This window comes from Neoarius graeffei, chromosome 8, assembly GCF_027579695.1.
Source record: "Neoarius graeffei isolate fNeoGra1 chromosome 8, fNeoGra1.pri, whole genome shotgun sequence".
NCBI classification, from domain to species: Eukaryota; Metazoa; Chordata; class Actinopteri; order Siluriformes; family Ariidae; genus Neoarius; species Neoarius graeffei.
Window position 1 is genome coordinate 3,218,910 of NC_083576.1, and position 21,231 is coordinate 3,240,140.

Genomic DNA, 21,231 nt, shown 5'->3' on the forward strand with positions numbered 1-21,231 from the left:
CACATTCACACCTACGCTCAATTTAGAGTCACCAGTTAACCTAACCTGCATGTCTTTGGACTGTGGGGGAAACCGGAGCACCCGGAGGAAACCCACGCGGACACGGGGAGAACATGCAAACTCCACACAGAAAGGCCCTCGCCGGCCACGGGGCTCGAACCCGGACCTTCTTGCTGTGAGGCGACAGCGCTAACCACTACACCACCGTGCCGCCCCCAACCCAATATAATGTCGTTTTGTTCTTTCGAAGATCAAGTAAGATTTCAGAAATATCAGAAATGAACAATCGAGTCAACTCTTTCAGCGGATTCAACTGATCCGGCTCACTGAACAGAGCTGTGGTTCCCATCAGCAGTGGCAAATGAGTGAATAATGTATGACTCATGTGATATTTATGGAGTGTGGAGCGACTTTCCAGTGGTGTTTTTTACTGAAAGAAGATTTTTCAGGACAGGAAGAACCCCCGCGGCCTGCGCAGACTGTTTTATGGCATGTTCTTGTCAGTGTTTTTGTGTGTCTGGAATAGATGTGTGCCAAATATCTGGTATATTTAAGAGTTATTCCACAAAATCAAGTTTTATTCTATCCACATTCACTGGATTTTGAGAAGTAGAGCATTTTTATTTTTTGCAAATTCGATAAATAAAAACTTTATACAAAACGTCCGACCATACCTGTCAACTTTGAGGTTTGAAAAAAAGGGATATTTCCCAGATTTTTAACTCAAAATAAGGGAAAATTTCGGAAAGTCATACCCTTCACCAAAAGTGGGTGTGTAGTTGAATGGGGGGCAATTTTCTATGTAGTATTTGTGATTTCCTGTACTCTGGTGCATGTTGGTGATAGCCAAGACCCAAACTCAATATGCTTATGGTTTATAGAGTGCATTTGTGAATAAACTATACATTTATTTTTATTTGCTTTCAGTGGTACCAGTTATTTCCCAAATTAAGGGCTAAAATATGTATCTTATGTTAAAATAAGAAAGGTCATTATATAACCAGTCAATAAATTCAATTCCATTGCAATTTATTATGGTTTTACCATAGTCATGGCCTCGGAACACTAGATAGATAGATAGATAGATAGATAGATAGATAGATAGATAGATAGATAGATAGATAGATAGATAGATAGATAGATAGATAGATAGAGTAATAAAGAGTAATATAAAATATTAAACCAAGAGTGATTTAAAATGGGTAAGTTTCAGATAGAAAATAAAATAGACAATGAGTGGATAAAACAGTTAATACACCAATTAGTTTACACTAGGCTATTTATGAGGTCTTAGCCAGGACATACTTAATGTAAACATGTGTAGCTTACCTTTGATTATTTGGGAGGCTTTCGTTTTCCCCATGGAAAATTTCTTTGCGATGGAAGAGTCTGGGAACATTCCAGCCACGCACTTGTTGAAATCATCAAAGAAAGAGAGGCTAATGTTTTTCTTAGCTATTAGCATCGCCATCTTCACCTCAGACCTAATCAGTGTTGCCAGATACTGCTGACATTTTCCAGCCCAAAATATGTTCAAAACCCGCCAAAATGCACTTGAAACCGCCCAATCTGGCAACACTGGACCTAATCACTTGCTCAGCCTCGCCTCTGGACGTAGTTATGTAATTACTGATGCCTGAGAGGGCGGGGACATGAATTCATGGCCCGACTTCCTGCTGTAAACTCCTGTCAGAGGCGCGTCATGAATTCTGGACCTACCGACTTTTTTATATTGTGAAAATACGGGACTTTTATATAATGTCAAAATATGGGATATTTTTGGGAAAATAAAAAACTGGGAAGACAGCGGGAAATAAGTCAAAATAAGGGATTTCCCAGGAAAAACGGGAGGGTTAACAGGTATGCGTCCGACAAAATAATTTCGGCTTAGAATGTAAACAAACTGGCGAAATGACAGGAGCAATTTGTGAAAAATGCGATGATAATTCTTGAAATTTTTAAAGATACGTTCTTACCATCAAATACTTTTATTCCATTTTTTTTGGGGGGGGGTTGTTTTCGAGTAGAGTTTTTATTTCGTCCTCGGTTGGTTCACCATTTTGTTTTTCTCTACTCATGGTATATGAGCTGATATCCTAGTAGTAGAGAAGCCAATCAGAACACGCGATTTCCATGAGATTGATGGATTGATTTGAATAAAGCAGGAAGCTGGATTGTTGTCCCAGTGGTCATGACAGATCAGTGTGTCCAGTGAGAGTGTGATGGAGTTCAGGCTTCCCACAGTGTATAATAGAGCTGTGTGTGTAATGGATCCCCTGGGTGGGCGCCGGGTGTGAGGAAGTGTGTGAAAATCTTTTCTGTGCCGTCGCATTCCACCAGCTGTCTGTTCCCATCACACACTTCCCTCTGCCACATCACATGACACGCTCAGTCCAGCACAGCCTTTAAAAAAAAATGTTTATACCAGTAAATCTTCTCCAGTCCTGATGTGAACATCGTTAACTGATTATTCCGAAAGCATTTACATTTTTTGCTCTGTCTCAGAGCACACTCTGTGCAATTGATGTTTGAGCACTTTAGGAAATAAACATTAATTGTATCTAAAAGACCATAAAGTTTACGACAACAGACCAGAATTATTCACGTCAAGAATTATTCATGTATCTGGAATTTTATGTTCATGTTTCTTTGATTATTTGTTTTTTGTTCTGCTGACTTTAGGCTTTCCAGCTTCATTAAAAACAGTGAAACTTGATGATCAACATTTCCAGGTTTCTAGCTAACTAGCTGACATTCACTTACAAAATTACTCGATACAAAACAAAGCAGCAGTAATGCAGGTGTTGTACTGGAGCATCGTGGTGAAGAGGGAGCTGAGCCAGAAGGCAAAGCTTTCGATTTACCAGTCAATCTACGTTCCAACCCTCACCTATGGTCATGAGCTTTGGGTAGTGACCAAAAGGATGAGGATGAGATCGCGGATCCAGGCGGCTGAAATGAGCTTTCTCCGTAGGGTGGCTGGGCTCAGCCTTAGACACAGGGTGAGGAGCGCAGACGTCTGGAGGGATCTCGGAGTCGAGTCACTGCTCCTTCATGTCAAAAGGAGTCAGCTGAGGTGGTTCAGGCGTCTGATTAGGATGCCTCCTGGGGGCCTTCCTGTGGAGGTTTTCTGTGCACGTCCAACTGGGAGGAGAGCTCGGGGTAGACCCAGAACACGCTGGAGAGATTATATATCTCATCTGGCCTGGGAGCACCTTGGAATCCCCCAGGAGGGACTGGAAAGTGTTGCTGGGGAGAGGGAGGCCTGGAATACCCTGCTGCCACCACAACCTGACTTCGGATAAGTGGAAGAAAATGGATGGATGGATGGATGGATGGATGGATGGATGGATGGATGGATGGATGGATGGATGAACCAAATAAAAAAGATGTGCTGAAATCTACAGCTTTCTGATCACTTTGTTTCTTGTTAAGTTAGCTTTTACTTGCCAAGCTGACCAGATTTACAGAAACCTCTCAAGCATCAAGTGTGGAATAAATGAAGTGCTTTGTGTGATTGGTGAAGGTGGTGTTTACACAAAATTTCCCCAACATTAGCCCCGCCCACTTTAGATGTAGTAAAGTATGTTGTAATTACAAAATCTTGTTTCTTGCTAATTGAATTGTTTAACTCTCCGGCGTTTTATTAGAGTTCAGATAGAAAACTCGGCACCGTGGGTCAGATCAGGCCCGAACAGGATGTTCACGGTGAACCACTTCCTCCTGCTAAATATGATTTAATGTCTCTGACCTTCACGTTACTCAGATATCAACAAAGATTTCTGCAGTTTGCTTCATAAATTATTATTTTATAGCTAATTGGGTAATCAGTGTTAATTAAAAGGTCATTAAGATTAGACCAAGGTTCTGTAGCATGGATGAGGATTATTACTGAGAGAAATCACGACGTTAGCATGCCGTACTCTCCACTCAGCTCATTTGAAGCTATCAATTGTAGGAAATTGTTTTCATAAATCTTTTTTTTTTTACGATTTTGTAAATAATGTTTTATAACTCTAACATCTCTCGTACTGTGTATGTGTGTGGACAGGAGTTCAGGAGTCTCAGCATGAGAAGGTAGTGATGGTCAGCGGCGACGGGGTCATCCACAGTCCCGGGTTTCCACACACTTACCCACGCAGCACTGTGATCGTGTGGAGGCTCGTGGCAGCCAATGAGAACGCCAGGATTCAGCTGACCTTTGACCCCCGTTTCGGCCTGGAGGATCCTGAGGACGGCGTGTGCAAGTAAGTGAAACAAAACCAGCCAATTATTTTTAGCACTGTTTTTAATCTCGTTTCGTCGATTTTAACTCAAACGAGTGACGACAGTGAGCTGATTTTCGAAAATGAAACATGAATTTTACTTCCTTTTTCTTTTAAAGTGAAATTGATATATTATCTTTGATTTAAATAAAAAAACTTCTTTAATTCAAATGTATGTAAATAATTCAAAGTTGCCTCCCATTTTTTTCTTTTCTTATTTATTTATTTATTTATTTATTTAATTTTTACAATTTTATGTATTTGCAAATATTCTACAAATATACTGTGCTTTGGGTTTTTTGGTTTGTTTTTATTTGTTTAAATAAATAAATAAATAAATAAATAGCTTTGTATATAGATTAAACCACATGCAAGTTGAACATTAATCTATAACAAATTTAAAATCAGAAAAAATAAATAATCCTGAGTTAAGTGCAAAAGTGAGGTTTAAATACGACTCTGATTTTTATTTATATTTTTGTGAAAAAGGTTGAAAGACTTTTGCAACTAGTTTCAAAGATAAACTTGAAATTTATTTATTTATTTATTTATTTATTTATTCATTCCTTTATTCATTTCCAGCCTATTAAGTGTAGAATATTAAATGGTTTAAAACACCTTTGTATTTTTATATGGACTTTTTTCCCTGTTTGTTGCCATGGTGATGCTTCTGGTGCATATCGACCCTGAGTCACCCGTGTCGCTGCTGGGCATCTGTTTAAAATTCAGAGCACACACACACACACACACATACACACATACACACACATACACACACACATACACACACACACACACACACACACATACATACACACACACGCACGCTTGCCAGTCTGTCCACATTAAAAAGACTTTTAATTACAGAGCAGCTCACTCTGCTCCTCGGCTGTTGCTCATTTGGAGCCGGATGGATGGATGGATGGATGGATGGATGGAGTGCCTCTTTTGGAGCGATCGATGCTGCTTGTGCATTATCCTGCCAGAAAAAAAAAATTAAAGCCACCGTCTGCTTGCAGCATTTAAATTTCTCCCGAGCTGTTTATGATGTGCTCCTGCGAGTCTGGAGCTCATATTGATCTGTAATACGAGTCTGAGTCATGTCCAGACATCTGAGTGAGATAACAAGAACAGTTTCTGCTTCATAACATCACAACAGTGTTGTAAAAAGAAGCACATGCTGTGTCCATGCTGTATGTTCGTTAATTCTTTGATTTTGAAATGAACAAAATAATTACATGCAAAGAAAAATAAAAAACTTTGGTTTTTCCCTCGGCTTGTTTTCCATCATCTCAGATTCATTTTCAGGCTAAAATTAATAAACGATCTTAATTTCCCCAGATGTGTAGCTATCAGTGATCATCAGGATTTTCCAAAGTAAATTTTCCAGGATACAATTTGTTGGCAAAACATATGAAAACAGAATTCCAGTGTGCACGTCACTGTACAGTATATGACACGGTCACTAACAAGGTCCAGTCTACACTAATCTACATCCAAGGCTCATTACTGGACCTCAGGGTAACTGTGTGGACATTTTTAGAGCCAAAAAGGTACAAATCTGCTCTCAGGCTGTAGATAAAGACTATAAATAAATACCTGAGAGGGCTCTGTCTCAGTGACTAACCGCTGGAGCCCTAAAGGAACAATAATGTACTTTTTATTTTCTGAGAGTGAATCTGGCACTGAAATGCCCTACAGTGGGGATTGTTTGTTTGTTTGTTTGTTTGTTTGTTTGTTTGTTTGTTTGTTTGTTTGTTTTATTAGCTTCAATAGGGAGGAAAAAGAGAGACTGGTGAGGGAACTGGTGTTGTACGTAGAACTCAAGTCCAGTCTCAAGACCACTTGTTGAAGGTTTCAGTCACATCTCAGAATTGTCCGCATTTTCACTCGGTCTTGTCTCAAGGCCAATTTATGCTGACAACCCAGTCCTCGCAGACGGCGTCGCAGACAGTGTCTGCGTAGCCCCCCCACCTTCGCAGACGCTCTGCGCGCACCTCCCAAAAATTGTGACCACCGCAGAAGCCTCGCAGACAGCGCCGCAGACAAGAGGGCTCTGATTGGTCCACTCTACATCCGCTGTACACGCACTTCCTACTTTCCCGGTTTGGTTTGTTTTCACGACCGCCAGTTTTAAAAACACGAGCGAAGATGGAGCAGCATGAAGAGCGGTTGATTGAGGAAGTGAGGAAGTACGTACATCTATACGACTCCGGTTCTAGTCATTATAAAAAAAAAAAGCTCTAGTCATTATAAGTAACCGGAGGATAAACACTCCACTAACCACATCCACACCAACTACTCCTAGCGACTTCGCGCCCCCTTGCGTTGTGCCGGTGAATAACATCGCGCACACCTATTACTCCCCGCTCAACGATAAATTACAACTGTCTGCGAAAAGCTATCTGCGAAAGCCTTGTCGCAAGAGCATGCAGAGGCCTTCAGTCTCGGACACAGAGGACCTGGGATTTTATTTCAAGACCACAACTGTAGGGATTTCACTGAACTGCCTGTGTTTTGTCTGATTTATTTGTTAACATCATTACTGTGATTGGATGTAAAACTTCCTGCTTCAAATGCAACCAATAATATGACTCATTGTGAATTTGGAATTATTCTTCCTGTTAATGGACGTCACCCCTCCCCCACCCCCACCGCCCACTGGTCTGGTCCTGGTTTTGGCTCGGTCTTAGTTTAGGTGGTCTTGACTACAACGCTAGAGAGAACGACACAGTAAGAGTGCAAACAGGAAGTAACTTGCTTTGTGGACGTTCCACAGCATTAGATGTGACTATAAATGGACAAAAAGTATGCTGTGTCACTTTTTAATAATTTTTTTTTTAATTGTCGTTGTTGGCAGGTTGCTGTGGCATAAGAGGAAAAAAACACTTGTGGGACGTGCTGGGAAATGAGTAGGGGTGTGTGTGTGTGTGTGTGTGTGTGTGTGTGTGTGTGTGTATGCTTTGACTTTGTGGTATTGCTGTCATCAGTCAGCAAGTGTTATCTATTCACATTCTATCTCTCACACACACACACACACACACACACACACACTCCCTCACTCTCCTCATGTTTTCATTTCATCATGGCTGTGTTGAAGTATTCAAGGCAGACTGATTGGGAGGATTAGAGATACGAAGAGTGCACATACTTTTGGTTGCTTTTTATTCATTCGCCCTGAAAATGAGACCATCTGGATTTCCCCTAATAAACAATACAGCATAACACACACACACACGCGCACACACACACATTATACTGAGGCTCGTCCTGTCTTCACTCAGCTCCATCTGTATCAGAGTATGGAGTTGGTTAAAGATAAAGTTGGAGTATCAGTGTTAATGATTGTGGTTCTGTTTTGAACGCTGGACGTCGTGCCTAATCAGTGCCTTAAGTGTGTTTCTACTGCACAGAAAAAAACAAAAACCGACCCAAACAGCCCAAAGGATCAGTTGAGATCGAGTGCATTTTTCCTCTACATTGAAGGATAACTGAATCAGTCACCATGACAAAGGTATGATCAACTGCATCATCATTACAGCGTGCATCATCATCATCATGATCACCATCATCACCATCAACACCATCGGCGGCGGCAGCTGTCCATCGTGAGCGATGAAGACTGCTTCATTAGGATGCGCAGAAACGGAGATGGGCTGCGAGGCCTGCACCAGAGTTCCTCTCCTAATGAAGCGCCTTGCACAGTAAAATAGACAAACGATGTCGTGCCCCCATCGTGTTGTCTCTCTGGACCTCCAGACCTGATGCCAAGTGGTGCACAAAAGTGCCACAGACCTGACGGGTATGGAATTTGCCCCACAGTGACAACCGACTTGCCGAGTGATGCCATCCATTGGCCATTTGAGTGGCTCATCCGCATGCCATCTGGTGGTGCGCCATTGACCCTGTTGGGTTCATCTGCCACACTGCACTGAAAAGCGACCTGCTGCTAGTGTCTTATTGGTGATGTACTATTGAGCCCATAGCTGGAACCCAGGCAGGCGCTACCACTCCGGGTCAGAGTGGACCTGGGAACAATGGTGATTAAGGGGTAACTCCACTTTCCCCAGTACTCAAGTCCTCCCAGACCTGAGACTCACCACCGGTTCCAGTTTAAAGTCACACCCAGGACTAAGAATAACAGTATAATGCTTTATGGATAGAAATAGAGAATAGAAAAGGATGGAGTAGGATAAATTAGGAGAGAATAGAATAGAATGGAATTTGACAAATTAGTATATATTAAGATAGAACATAGAGAAATAGAATGTATGTTGACAGAACAGAAGAGAACATGACAAAAATAACATTAGGATGATCTCATCTCATTATCTGTAGCCGCTTTATCCTGTTCTACAGGGTCGCAGGCGAGCTGGAGCCTATCCCAGCTGACTACGGGCAAAAGGCGGGGTTCACCCTGGACAAGTCGCCAGGTCATCACAGGGCTGACACATAGACACAGACAACCATTCACACTCACATTCACACCTACGCTCAATTTAGAGTCACCAGTTAACCTAACCTGCATGTCTTTGGACTGTGGAGGAAACCGGAGCACCCGGAGGAAACCCACGTGGACACGGGGAGAACATGCAAACTCCACACAGAAAGGCCCTCGCCGGCCACGGGGCTCGAACCCGGACCTTCTTGCTGTGAGGCGACAGCGCTAACCACTACACCACCATGCCGCCCCATTAGGATGATATAACACATATATGTTATTTACCAGCTGGGAGGTCCGTATCGTGAAATACCGTGACCGAGGTCTTGAAAGTACTAAGCGAGGCCCTCTGGGCCGAGGTCACGGTATTTCACCATACAGACCGACTTTAAGCTGGTAAATAATATATTTATTTTTTTCTTTACCAAATTCTAACAGAAAACGAGAGCGCCCAAAAGGGAAAACCGAGCCGAGCCGCCATTTTGAATCCTCATCCACGGCTGTAATGCAAATGGCTTCCTCCTCGGTATACAAGTGCACTTCCATGGCAGGAAAAAAACTACATTTTGCCGCCTATGTAGTCCCCTGTTTATACAAAATTGAGTCATTCAGGATTCAGCCATGTTTTTGCTCGGTGTTAGCAAGTTAGAGAGGTTTTTAGCTTTCTCCTGAATTTTTTTCTTTTATTTCTTCTTCCTCAGGGTAGTAAAACTCGCTTTCGCTGTGAACACTGTCGTTATCGCTATCCATGCTGTAAAATTAATGCGATTCTCCTGAGAAATGCTGGCAAACATTTATAAGATTTTTGATAATCTTAGAAATGAACCTTCTAAAAAAAGATACGTTGACAAAAAATGCTACTATGTTTGTTGTTGTGAACGAGCGAGTCGCCAGAGGTCCGTAACTGGGGTCCGTACCGTAGGATACAGACCCACTCACCAGCCAATCAGAGCGCAGTATTTGGACTGCAAAAAAAATAAGGTATATTATGAGAGAACAGAAGGGAATATGATAGAATAGAAACCATCAACACCATTGCCATCATTATCACCATCACCACCACCATCGTTATCACCACCACCACCATCATCACCACCAGTGTCATTACCACCATCATCATCATCATTACTAGCATTATCACTGTCATCATCACCATCATCAGCATCATCAGCACCATCACCATCACCGTCATTATCACTATCACCACCACCATCATTACCGTCATCATCATCACTGTCATCACCACCACCGTCACCACCATCATTATCACTGTCACCACCACTACCATCATCATCCCCACCATCACCTCACCATCATCACCAATATCATCATCGTCATTATCATCATCATCATCACTGTCATCACCAACATCACCACCATCATCCTCATCATCAGGTTCAACATGGAAGCAGTGTTTGGATTAACACTGTTCTTATAAATGTAACTTTGTCAGGTGTTTGAATCAGATAAAATGCACCGACCCCTAATGGTGCAGTAACGATGACTAAAAACATGACGACACATGAAGAGAACCTGATGAGGACATTCTGGAAAGATCCATAAAAGCTCATCATCATGACAAGATGAATAAAGGTTTTATAGGTGTTAATGTTGATCGCTACTGTAAAATCATCATTATCATTATGGACATTTTCTATCCACACATTACAGTGAGGTTGAGGTTATTGAAGCATAAACTACGGTACCAGTCAAAAGTTTGTACACCCCTACTCACTTATAGGTTTTTCACAAGTTATTCTGACTGTTTTCTACATTGGAGAACAAAACTGAAGACATCAAAACTCTGAAATAACATCTGGAACAGATATGGAGTTATGAGATAAACAAAAAATGTTCAACAATATGTTTGATATTTTAGATTCTTCAGCGTATCCAGCGTTTACCTTGATGACACTTTACACACTATTGTCATTCTCTTAACCAGCTTCATGAGGGAGTCACCTGGAACGCTTTTCAATTAATAGGTGCCTCGTCAAAAGGTCATTAGTGGATGAGTTTCTTACCTTCTTAATGCATTTGAGATCAAACAGTAAATAATAAACAATAAACATCTCATCTCTCATCTCATTATCTGTAGCCGCTTTATCCTGTTCTACAGGGTCGCAGGTGAGCTGGATCCTATCCCAGCTGACTACGGGCGAAAGGCGGGGTTCACCCTGGACAAGTCGCCAGGTCATCACAGGGCTGACACATAGACACAGACAACCATTCACACTCACATTCACACCTACGCTCAATTTAGAGTCACCAGTTAACCTAACCTGCATGTCTTTGGACTGTGGGGGAAACCGGAGCACCCGGAGGAAACCCACGCGGACACGGGGAGAACATGCAAACTCCACACAGAAAGGCCCTCGCCGGCCACGGGGCTCGAACCCGGACCTTCTTGCTGTGAGGCGACAGCGCTAACCACTACACCACCGTGCCGCCCACAATAAACATACAGACAATAAAATAGCCCTATTCCATCCACAACTGTAGTAATCCATACAGTGTTATATCAAGAATCGAACAACTAAGTAAAGAGAAACATCATCCATCATTACGTTAAGACGTAACTTTTAATTCATAAAAAATAAAGAAAAACACTGAATTGAAAAACAAAGGCATGTCCAAATTTTTGGTTGGTACTGTGTGTAAGAAATGATGAAATTTCAAAGATTTTTTACACACACACATACACACACACACACGTTGGCAGGTCATTGCCCCCATCCGCTCGTGAAGCCATGACGTAACGACCGGAATTCTGGGACAAATCCCCGTCTTCTCAACATGCCGCTATGCTGTTTGAAAAGATTTGAGTCCAAAAAACTGAAGAATTTTCATGAAGCGAAACATTTACTCACTTTTAGTACTTATACAATGTAATATCTCCAAAAATAAGGTTTAAAACAAAGAAGCGAGAGGGCGGCGTAAACACTGGTGATCAGTGATTGGTCATGGGGCGGGACCATGGTTATCATGCGCTAATGTCTGCTGAAAACATTGGTAGGCTTTATTTTCTTTCTATTAAAGTTGCTAAAGGGGTCTAAAACAAAAATTGGCACATCTAGGAACAAATTCAGTACGTTGGCAGCACGGAAGAAACATTTGGCGCCGGAAATGTTTATTAACATGAGATTTAACAACCCGACGTAACGAAGATGCTGATTGCTGCTGTGTTTATTCTGTTTCCCACATCATTTACAGTGAGGTTTAATTTGTTTGTATGATCCAGCCTTCACTTTTTGAAGATTAGAATACTGTATCTCAGTGAGAGTTTCTGTCTAAACATAAACTAAACTTTGTTTTTGTTTCACATGTTGGTCAGACTGTAAATAAAGATCACTTTTGGCACAAAATCTACTCAAGGACATCAGCGAGTCTGTGTTGTTTTTTTTCCCTGTAGTAATTTCAATACTAAAAAGCCCCAGTAAAAGTCATCACCCCATACAACTAAAAGCTATTGTAAATCATGATTATAAATGTAAAGTTGTGGGTGTGGGGCGGCACGGTGGTGTAGTGGTTAGCGCTGTCGCCTCACAGCAAGAAGGTCCGGGTTCGAGCCCCGTGGCCGGCGAGGGCCTTTCTGTGCGGAGTTTGCATGTTCTCCCCGTGTCCGCGTGGGTTTCCTCCGGGTGCTCCGGTTTCCCCCACAGTCCAAAGACATGCAGGTTAGGTTAACTGGTGACTCTAAATTGAGCGTAGGTGTGAATGTGAGTGTGAATGGTTGTCTGTGTCTATGTGTCAGCCCTGTGATGACCTGGCGACTTGTCCAGGGTGTACCCCGCCTTTCGCCCGTAGTCAGCTGGGATAGGCTCCAGCTTGCCTGCGACCCTGTAGAACAGGATAAAGCAGCTACAGATAATGAGATGAGTTGTGGGTGTGTAATGTCGCTGAGCCTTGTTCAAAGTCGTCGTAAACTCCTCGGTGTACTGTCTGCACACTGTGGAGTTGAGTTTTGTGTTTAATGAGCTCGGTTTTAAACCTAATAAACCTGAGACACTTTTACAGTTTAACTTGTTTACTGTGGAGCAGAAGATATGCTCAGTTTTTGGTGAATATTACTGATAATAAATTAATTCATTTATTAAACACTGGTGTGTTTCATCATATTGTTTTTGGCAGCTTTTTCTAAAAGCGATAATGCTAAGGTCTCGAATCGCCAGAATCACTTCACAGTCGATAATTTTGAGCCTTCCAGGGGTCAACCGGCACACGTTCCAGTCCCTTCCATTGGAATATGGCAGTGCCAAGGCGCTATCTTGAAAACTGTAAGGGTGTGGCTTCCATCCCCGAAAAGTTTCATTGTGTTGAAAATTGCCATGGGTCAAGCGCTCAATGAATTCATCCGTTGCAACCATGAAGGCATCCGTGAGCATCTTTTAGGCATGCATGAGGCTTACGTGGGCTACCTGGGATTACCGTAGCATTCCGTCACAATCATCGAGCTCAAAATGTTCACAGAACAGCATTCTGCAGAAGGTGATTAGGGGTGTGGCTTATTTCGTCTATGCCTTATTGCAGCCATGAAAACCGTGCATGCTGCCGTTATTAGTTTCCCCGGCGTCTTCCATCGCTATCATCACAACCTCCGTGGCTTCATTTGCATATTTACTCCGCCCAAATGTATGCAATTTATGGATCACCTCCAAAATCTGCCGGAATGGCTACGATAGCCCCAACCATGGTTCTCACGGATCAACCGGCTATGTGTGACCTTAGCACAAGATGCTCGATGTCATGTGATGCGGTCATGTTATCACAAGGAATAAGACTTGATGGGGTTTTTAATTGAAGTGAATTTGACTGTAAGGTTGTTTTTGATAACACAATCGGCATCCAATCATCTCATCTCATCTCATTATCTCTAGCCGCTTTATCCTGTTCTACAGGGTCGCAGGCAAGCTGGAGCCTATCCCAGCTGACTACGGGCGAAAGGCGGGGCACACCCTGGACAAGTCGCCAGGTCATCACAGGGCACATCCAATTATATGCCACAATTCATCGATCTGGATCTTTCAGTCCTGGACCAGAGACTGATGTAAAACAAGAAAAGTACAGCTCTAGTTTTCTTGCTTTTGTGCAGGAAAAGAGCGATGCGATTAAGCATAAACATCCCAAAAATTCTCTCATAAACAGTGTTTTCAGCTTTCTGTGTGTTGTGTGCCTCTCAGTAAACTCTCTTCCTAAAATGCTAAGAGCGAAAGCACGTCCAACTCCAGGTAACAATGAGCATGTTTTGCATTATTGATGCGCCATGCGTCCAGCACGATGTTTAGTTTGGAATGCATCGCTCTTTTACAGAGAGGCAGAGACGAGGAAATCTTTCTCCCACACATGAGCTGTTAATCACTCAGCACTATACATTTACACACACTTTCTATCAAAACATTACAGTCAGGGTCAGTACAGGTTACCCAGAGTCCTCTTTTTCCTGTCCTGTTATTCAGGATTACAATATCTAAGCAAGATTTATGTCTTTACATATTAAGGTTTTAGTTATTAAGCTGGATTTGGACTGCGAGACCGTTTCTGCAATCTGTAATGATTATTCCTCATCAGACTCGACGACATCCCAGTAAAAGCTTGGCTTTTATTTCAACATGAACATTCTTTGAGGAGAGTTTGAGGTAATGAAGAGATTTCTGTCCATTAGCATGTTTCCTTTTCATTTGGTCATCACCATGAGGGGACGTACCGTATGTGTCGTTGTTCTGTGGGTTTGAAGAAGATGAAGTCTTTATTTGGTGACACGTACACTCAAGCATTCCACGTTTAACCCATCTGAAGCAGTGAACACACAAGTGAGCAATGAGCACGCACACACAGCAGTGAGCAGCGATGCTACAGGGAAGCAGTTAGGGGTTCGGTGCCTCGCTCAAGGGCAATTCAGCCGTGATACAGACGGAGGGGTAAGGGGTATCATTCACTCAACTCCCCTCACATGTTTCCTGCTGGTCCTGGGAATCAAACCAGCAACCCTTTGGGCCCAAGACTGCTTCTCTGCCATGCTCATATTGGTGGAACATAGATGCAATCATGGTGCTTGGAGTTTTCAAAGATTTTCTGACACTGTGCTAGAACTTTTTCTTCTCAGCTGCAAATTCTACAGTTGAACTTCAGTGTCTCGAACTGCACACACTCCTGTTTACGCTGGCCAACACCAGGCTTGTAGTACCCGAGTCTGACTCGTGCCCTAATTTTAAGGACTCGTGACTTGACTTGGACTTGAGCACTGATGACTTGGACTCGGACTCCTGCATTAACTGCATTTGGACTCGTAAATTGGAGACGAGGACTCGGATTTGTTTTCTTTATTTTTTGTAACATCCCATAATAATTTGGCGTAAGATATTTATAACATTAATTTTTGTACTAATTTCGTGCAAGAGTGTCACACCTGTGCGTCTTGGCGCGTGCATCGGATAGACTCTCGGGCGCGCTCCAGACAGCGCGCACGCCAAGCGGACTCTCGCTCACGCCATAAACGACTCGCACCTGCACAGGATTAAGGTCCAATCAGCGCGCCGATATAAAAACTGTGAAAACACACTTACTTTGTGACGTATTGAGTTGCGTTGCTGACACATTACTGAGCCTTATTTCCTTGTTTCGTTTCCTGATCCCTGATTTCCTGTTTCTCGTCTTTGATTCTGCCGAGTCTACGATAGCCTGTTTGTGCGTCGCTCGACCTATCGCCTGTTTCACCGTTTTAAGGTTTTTTGTCTGCCGTTCTGGATTGTTTACCGTCTTCACTTGTATTAATAAACACACCTTCTGCACTTACATCCGTCTCCCAACCGTCTCTGACAGAATACTTCACACTCCCTGATAAAGAGAAGCACATTCACCTGTTCATACGCCATGTTCAGGAACAAACTAAGGTTAATGGTGCTAAAACAGACACCGTCACATGGTGCGGTTGGAGTCTTGTTCACGGATTCGACTCAAAATTTTTTTTTCATGATTCAGACTTGAACACTGGGGACTCAAGACTGGACTCGGACTCGAGGTTTAGTGACTCGACTACAACACTGGCCAACACATGCTAGTTGTGTAAAGTTTAAAACAAGTTTTGAGCAGCATTTATTGACCATTAGTTGGGTTTTGTTGGACAAACTTGGCAGCTACAGACAACCAATGAAACAAGACTTGAATACAAGAGCGAGGAAAAAGAAGATTCTTTTAAACAAGCATTAATTTTGCATATTGGAAAACTTTCAGTGCTGCTTCCTTGTATCCAGTAGCTGTCTCCTCACAGCAAGAAGGTTCCAGGTTCAAACCTCACAGCCGACAGGAGTCTTTCTGTATGGAGTTTGCATGTTCTCCTCTCCCATGTCTGCATGGGTTTCCTCTGGGTGCTCCGGTTTTCCCTACAGTACAAATACATGCAGATTAGGTAAAATCCCCAGCCACTGGGGTTGCACAAACCGGTGCATACATAGTGCCAGTCCCAAGCCCTGATAGAGCGGGGAGGGCCGCATCAGGCAGGGAATCCGGTGGAAAACCTACACCAAATCAAATATGCAGAAAATGATGATCTGCTGTAGCAACACCTAAAGGGACCAGCTGAAAGAAAAAGGTCCAGGAGCAGGAAGGATTGAAATCTATGTTCATATTTTTGTAAAGGTGCTATATGACAATATCTGTAGTTTAAAGCAGTGGCGGCTCCTGAATTTTTTTTCAGGGGGGCAATTTTCCCCCGTTATGTCTACACGGACCATAAATGTCCACAGGACTGAAGTAAATTGACCTGGGTAGCAAGTCAACTGTTCTACAGAATGTTCTGTAAATAGATTTTGTGCTTCAAACTCCATGACCAGCAAGAATTTTACAGACTGTGCAACTTAAGGACAAACAGGAAAGTGCACTTACTGTAACAAAACAGTGTAAATAGTTGGCTAACATAACAATAGCAGTTGAATAAATAGATGAGTGGATCTTTAGATCTTGCAATTACTGGTATTTATCAAGGATATTACCAAAGTGCTAACTCTCAGAGCAAAGTGTGGCAAATATAAAAATGCACATTGAAAACATCAAAAGTGAACGGATTCTGTGACTGTGTGTGTGTGTGTGTGTGTGTGTGTGTGTGTGTGTGTGAGTCATGAAGTCAACCAAACCCAGAAAAACACCACGGTGACTGGAGCCCTCAGTTTCGTCTTTGCCTCGTAGAGCTAACTCGAACACTCCACAACATTTCACGCATTGGATGAGCCGGTTTAATATGTGCCTGTTCTTGCTCACCTCATCGTTGTGGCGGTGAACTGCTAGCCTGTAGCCCTCATCCGGTTGTGTAGCGATGTTCACTCTCCCAAAAGCCGAAAATTTCAGGCAGCTGCCCATGTGAATCTTTGATGACTCGTGTTTTTTTATTTTCTCCGACAAATGATGCATGCCCGAAACTCCAGTGACCGTCCAAGCAGTGTTGTCCGTGGAGCCCCTCCAGGGTGGGAAAGTAAGCAGGGGGAGCAGAAAACCGCTGAGGCGTCCTCGCAGCCAGCTCGCCAGGATTTGCGCTGGGACCATGTTGAAGTAAAACCTCGAGTATATGATTTCCCCCCTTGTCGAAATTTGTTTTATGTTTAGATTTGGTCGAGGGGGGTCCAGCTTGTTTTGTTGCCAATTTAGCTCGATTTGATCGCTGACTAAATGGAACTTCTTTTAAGGACCGCACTGAATTGCTTTCCGCATCCATCTCACCTCAGAAACTGAGCGGATCGAACGCAACTTTGCGGCGCTTCGCAGTGATGTAAGCACGTTACGGCATGCCCCCCCGGAACCCATAGAGACTGCATTGAAGTGTCAGTCAGGAGAAAAAAAATATATTAACATGGGACTCTATCAGTGAACTCTTGGGCGATTTTCAGCGTGACTGAAATCGCCCCAAAAGGGGCGGTATTCTAGAAGCAAGACCATCCTGATTGGACAATGATACCCAGAGACAGATTAAAACAGCCTTGAGCAGCGCTGGTGAAAGTTTGTTTTAAAAAAAGAAAAAAAAAACTTTTTTTTTTCGTTTTGGCAGTGCGTCGCCCAATCGCCCTTATGCACCAGCCGCCCTTGGTTTAAAGTGAAAGGTCCTGACTCTCGATAGTGTAAAACACACTCTCTCTCTGGCGGCCAACAGAATCTGAGATATACCCACTGTTCTCCGCTTTACACCATCGACCTTGTGAAAGGACCGCATTCTCACTTAAAAGGAGTGAATTCGCAGTCAGAGCTCGCCCTCCATGTGATGTTCGAGATCTGTAATGTGTTAGCGGAGTGTAAATCAACGCTAAGCGCATGAGGAAATTAGCCATCCGGTCTGTGTGTGTTTAATGTCTCAGCGAATGTCTGTGCTCAGCCTGATCTCAGTTGCTTTTACTGAACGTGGTTTCAAATGCTAGCGTCGGGCGTGGACCAAGGGTAAACACTCCTTTTAGAAAGCCAAGCATATGTGCTGAGACACACACACACACACACACACACACACACACACACACACACACACACACAGGGGAGGGTGAGCATGCCTGTCTCATCCACTCAGATGATTAGGAGCAGGCCTTGGCACTGACCACCGAAACCAAGCTTTACTGAGCACTCAAGAAGTATTGCTCACCGTGTGTGTGTGTGTGTGTGTGTGTGTGTGTGTGTGTGTGTGTGTTTTGCCTTCCTCTTTTAAAATGGTTTGGCTCACTTTTCCAAAGCCAGGCGACATCAAAGTGCTGCCACATTAAACCCCCAAAAAAGAGAGAGAAAGTGTGTGTGTGTGTGTGTGTGTGTGTGTGTGTGTGTGTGTGTGTGTGTGTGTGTGTGTGTGTGTTTTACATAAAACTAAATAAATAAAATACCACAGCGCTGTTGAATTCTGGTTTCTGATTGTTCAAAAGGTCAGTGTTTCCTATAACAGCAGCTCTGACAGTCGTGCAGAAGCAAATCACAGGTTTCCATGGTAACAGCTCATTCACAGGGATGTGTACGGCGGATGCTCCACGTTACCCGATTATAAAATGTCTGAAATTGTTGATTACGGTGAAGTTTTCTGGAAGGAGAAAATTTAAAAAATAATAAAATTCAACTTCCTGTGATATGAGACAGAAGGTTTGTTTCCATGACGTTATATTCTGTAGTTATGTGCCACGGATCTAATTAAAAATCTGCAGGTTTCATCCAGAAGTCAGCTCCCTTCTTTGAAACGCTGGTTAATTAGTTTTGTGACTCTTTCGGGAAAACATGTGATGGGATCCGCTGGACCTGAGAGTGCTGATGTGCAGAAATGAACTTCATTACGTCTGTAAATATCCATCTCTCTCTCTCTGTCCCCGGGGTTTTGAGGACACGCTGAGGCGAGGACGGGGTGTATGGCGCCTACTGAGGCCGGATATCTAGGTCACGGATATTGAATCTCCTTGATATCTTTTATTAAGTCTCCTCCGGTGGCTGTTTATGAACCGAGACGTACTGTAACGAGCCCTTAATGAGGAGCCGAAAGAGCCACGCTGAGAAAACGCTCAGCCTTGTTTCAGCTGAAGGGATTTTGTCTTGTGGAGCCCATCAGAGAAATTATAGCTAAATAACATATACAGGGTGTAACTTTAACAAAGCTAATGTGTTGAAATTAAATGTACACAATGCTCATCTTACTCTAAATGAGGTCAATCCACTAAGAAGTTTATTTGTTTTTTCTACTGAAGCTAATGTACACTACCGTTCAAAAGTTTGGGGTCACCCAGACAATTTTGTGTCTTCCATGAAAAGTCACACTTTTATTTACCACCATAAGTTGTAAAATGAATAGAAAATATAGTCAAGACATTTTTCTGGCCATTTTGAGCATTTAAAGGACCCATGGCATGATGGTTTGTTGATGCTTTAAACGGGCTCGTGGAGGTTTCCGGATGTTATATCCACAGCCTTTCTCGAAATGAACCCTCGGCACGTAAATATAGCCTCCTGGGAGAAAGCCCCATTTCAGCGCTTTTCCCAGTGCGTCGTTTTGCTAATGAGAAGCAGGAGGCGGGGAAGGGTAGAGGGTGGGGGTGGGCCATGGGGGGAGGGGGAGGGGCTTGACCAAGCTGCGCACACACATACTCGCTTAGCCTGGGCCCGCCCATCCTAAGCGTGACGCAACACGTCGGAGAGCTTTGAAGTCGCGTTAGCCAGACTAATACTCGCTGCTATCAGCACCTGTAGCCACGCTGCTAAGACAAAACCCCGTTCTCCCTCGGACTCCTTTCGTAAACTCAACGTGACACAGAGAACAGAGAGTGAGAGTGTTCGGAGTGGTAGTTTACGAACGTATAATACCCTAGGCTTGAACACGCACTCCATAACCAAAGAGGATAGAAGCAGCAACTACAGCAACATATCGCTTATCCAACAGAAGACATGCATTGCGGAGCAATAGTCAAACATGAGCTCATAAGTTACAGTCAATTTTCAGACTAAACTCAGTTTAACAGAGCATGCTGCATGCTCTTTAGTTTTGTAGCGCAGATTACCTGGCTAACTGCAGGAAGCGGTTAGCTGCACAGCTAATGTAGCCATTGCTAGGCTAACGCACCGATTTTACACTTACTTGTTCGGTGTTTGTTGCTGATGCGGCAGGGATGCTTGGTACGGACCCAGGCTTCAGTAACAGTTGATGTGCAAAACCTGCCCTGTACTGTCCCAAGTTGTGGAAACATTCCTCAGGAAAATGCTTCCGACAAACATACACCGTCTTAGGTAGACTCGACGGCGTATTATTGAAGTAAATAAAATTAAGCCACTGCGTCTTCAGGGGCTCTCCCGTCGGCAGTAAAAACACTCTTTTCTGTGTTGTCACATCCATGTACAGCGCAATTTCCATGTTTCACTCGCTTAGGTGATGCCATGCTGTTGTGTCCTCTATGGTCTCCTCACTACAACTGGGCGGGGCAATCCATACAGTGGGTGGGAATTCAGAGGGGGGGCGTGGGGATCATCTCCCTTGCTGACGTAGTAAAGGGAAGAGTTTATCAACGCGCCGTTTTGACGCGCCATTCTCAAATGTTGGGCATAGTTTGGTTTACACATTATGAAATTTCTAGCCACTGGGGTGACGTAAGAAGGTCAGAGGAACTCATTTTAATGTTAAAAAACCTCAGAAAGTGAAAATTTCATGCCATGGGACCTTTAATCGACCCCACAAATGTGATGCTCCAGAAACTCAATCTGCTCAAAGGAAGGTCAGTTTTATAGCTTCTCTAAAGAGCTCAACTGTTTTCAGCTGTGCTAACATGATTGTACAAGGGTTTTCTAATCATCCATTAGCCTTCTGAGGCAATGAGCAAACACATTGTACCATTAGAACACTGGAGTGAGAGTTGCTGGAAATGGGCCTCTATACACCTATGGAGATATTGCACCAAAAACCAGACATTTGCAGCTAGAATAGTCATTTACCACATTAGCAATGTATAGAGTGGATTTCTGATTAGTTTAAAGTGATCTTCATTGAAAAGAACAGTGCTTTTCTTTCAAAAATAAGCACATTTCAAAGTGACCCCG

General features: G+C 43.2%; 1 protein-coding gene across 1 annotated transcript in view; it reads left to right on the forward strand.

The window, feature by feature from the left end:
- pdgfc (platelet derived growth factor c) overlaps window positions 1-21,231 on the forward strand; it is a 100,630-nt gene that overhangs the window by 46,394 nt on the left and 33,005 nt on the right. The window contains exon 2 of the mRNA XM_060927221.1: window positions 4,052-4,247. Coding sequence (XP_060783204.1) covers window positions 4,052-4,247 — 196 coding nt within the window. The remainder of the gene's footprint in view (window positions 1-4,051; window positions 4,248-21,231) is intronic.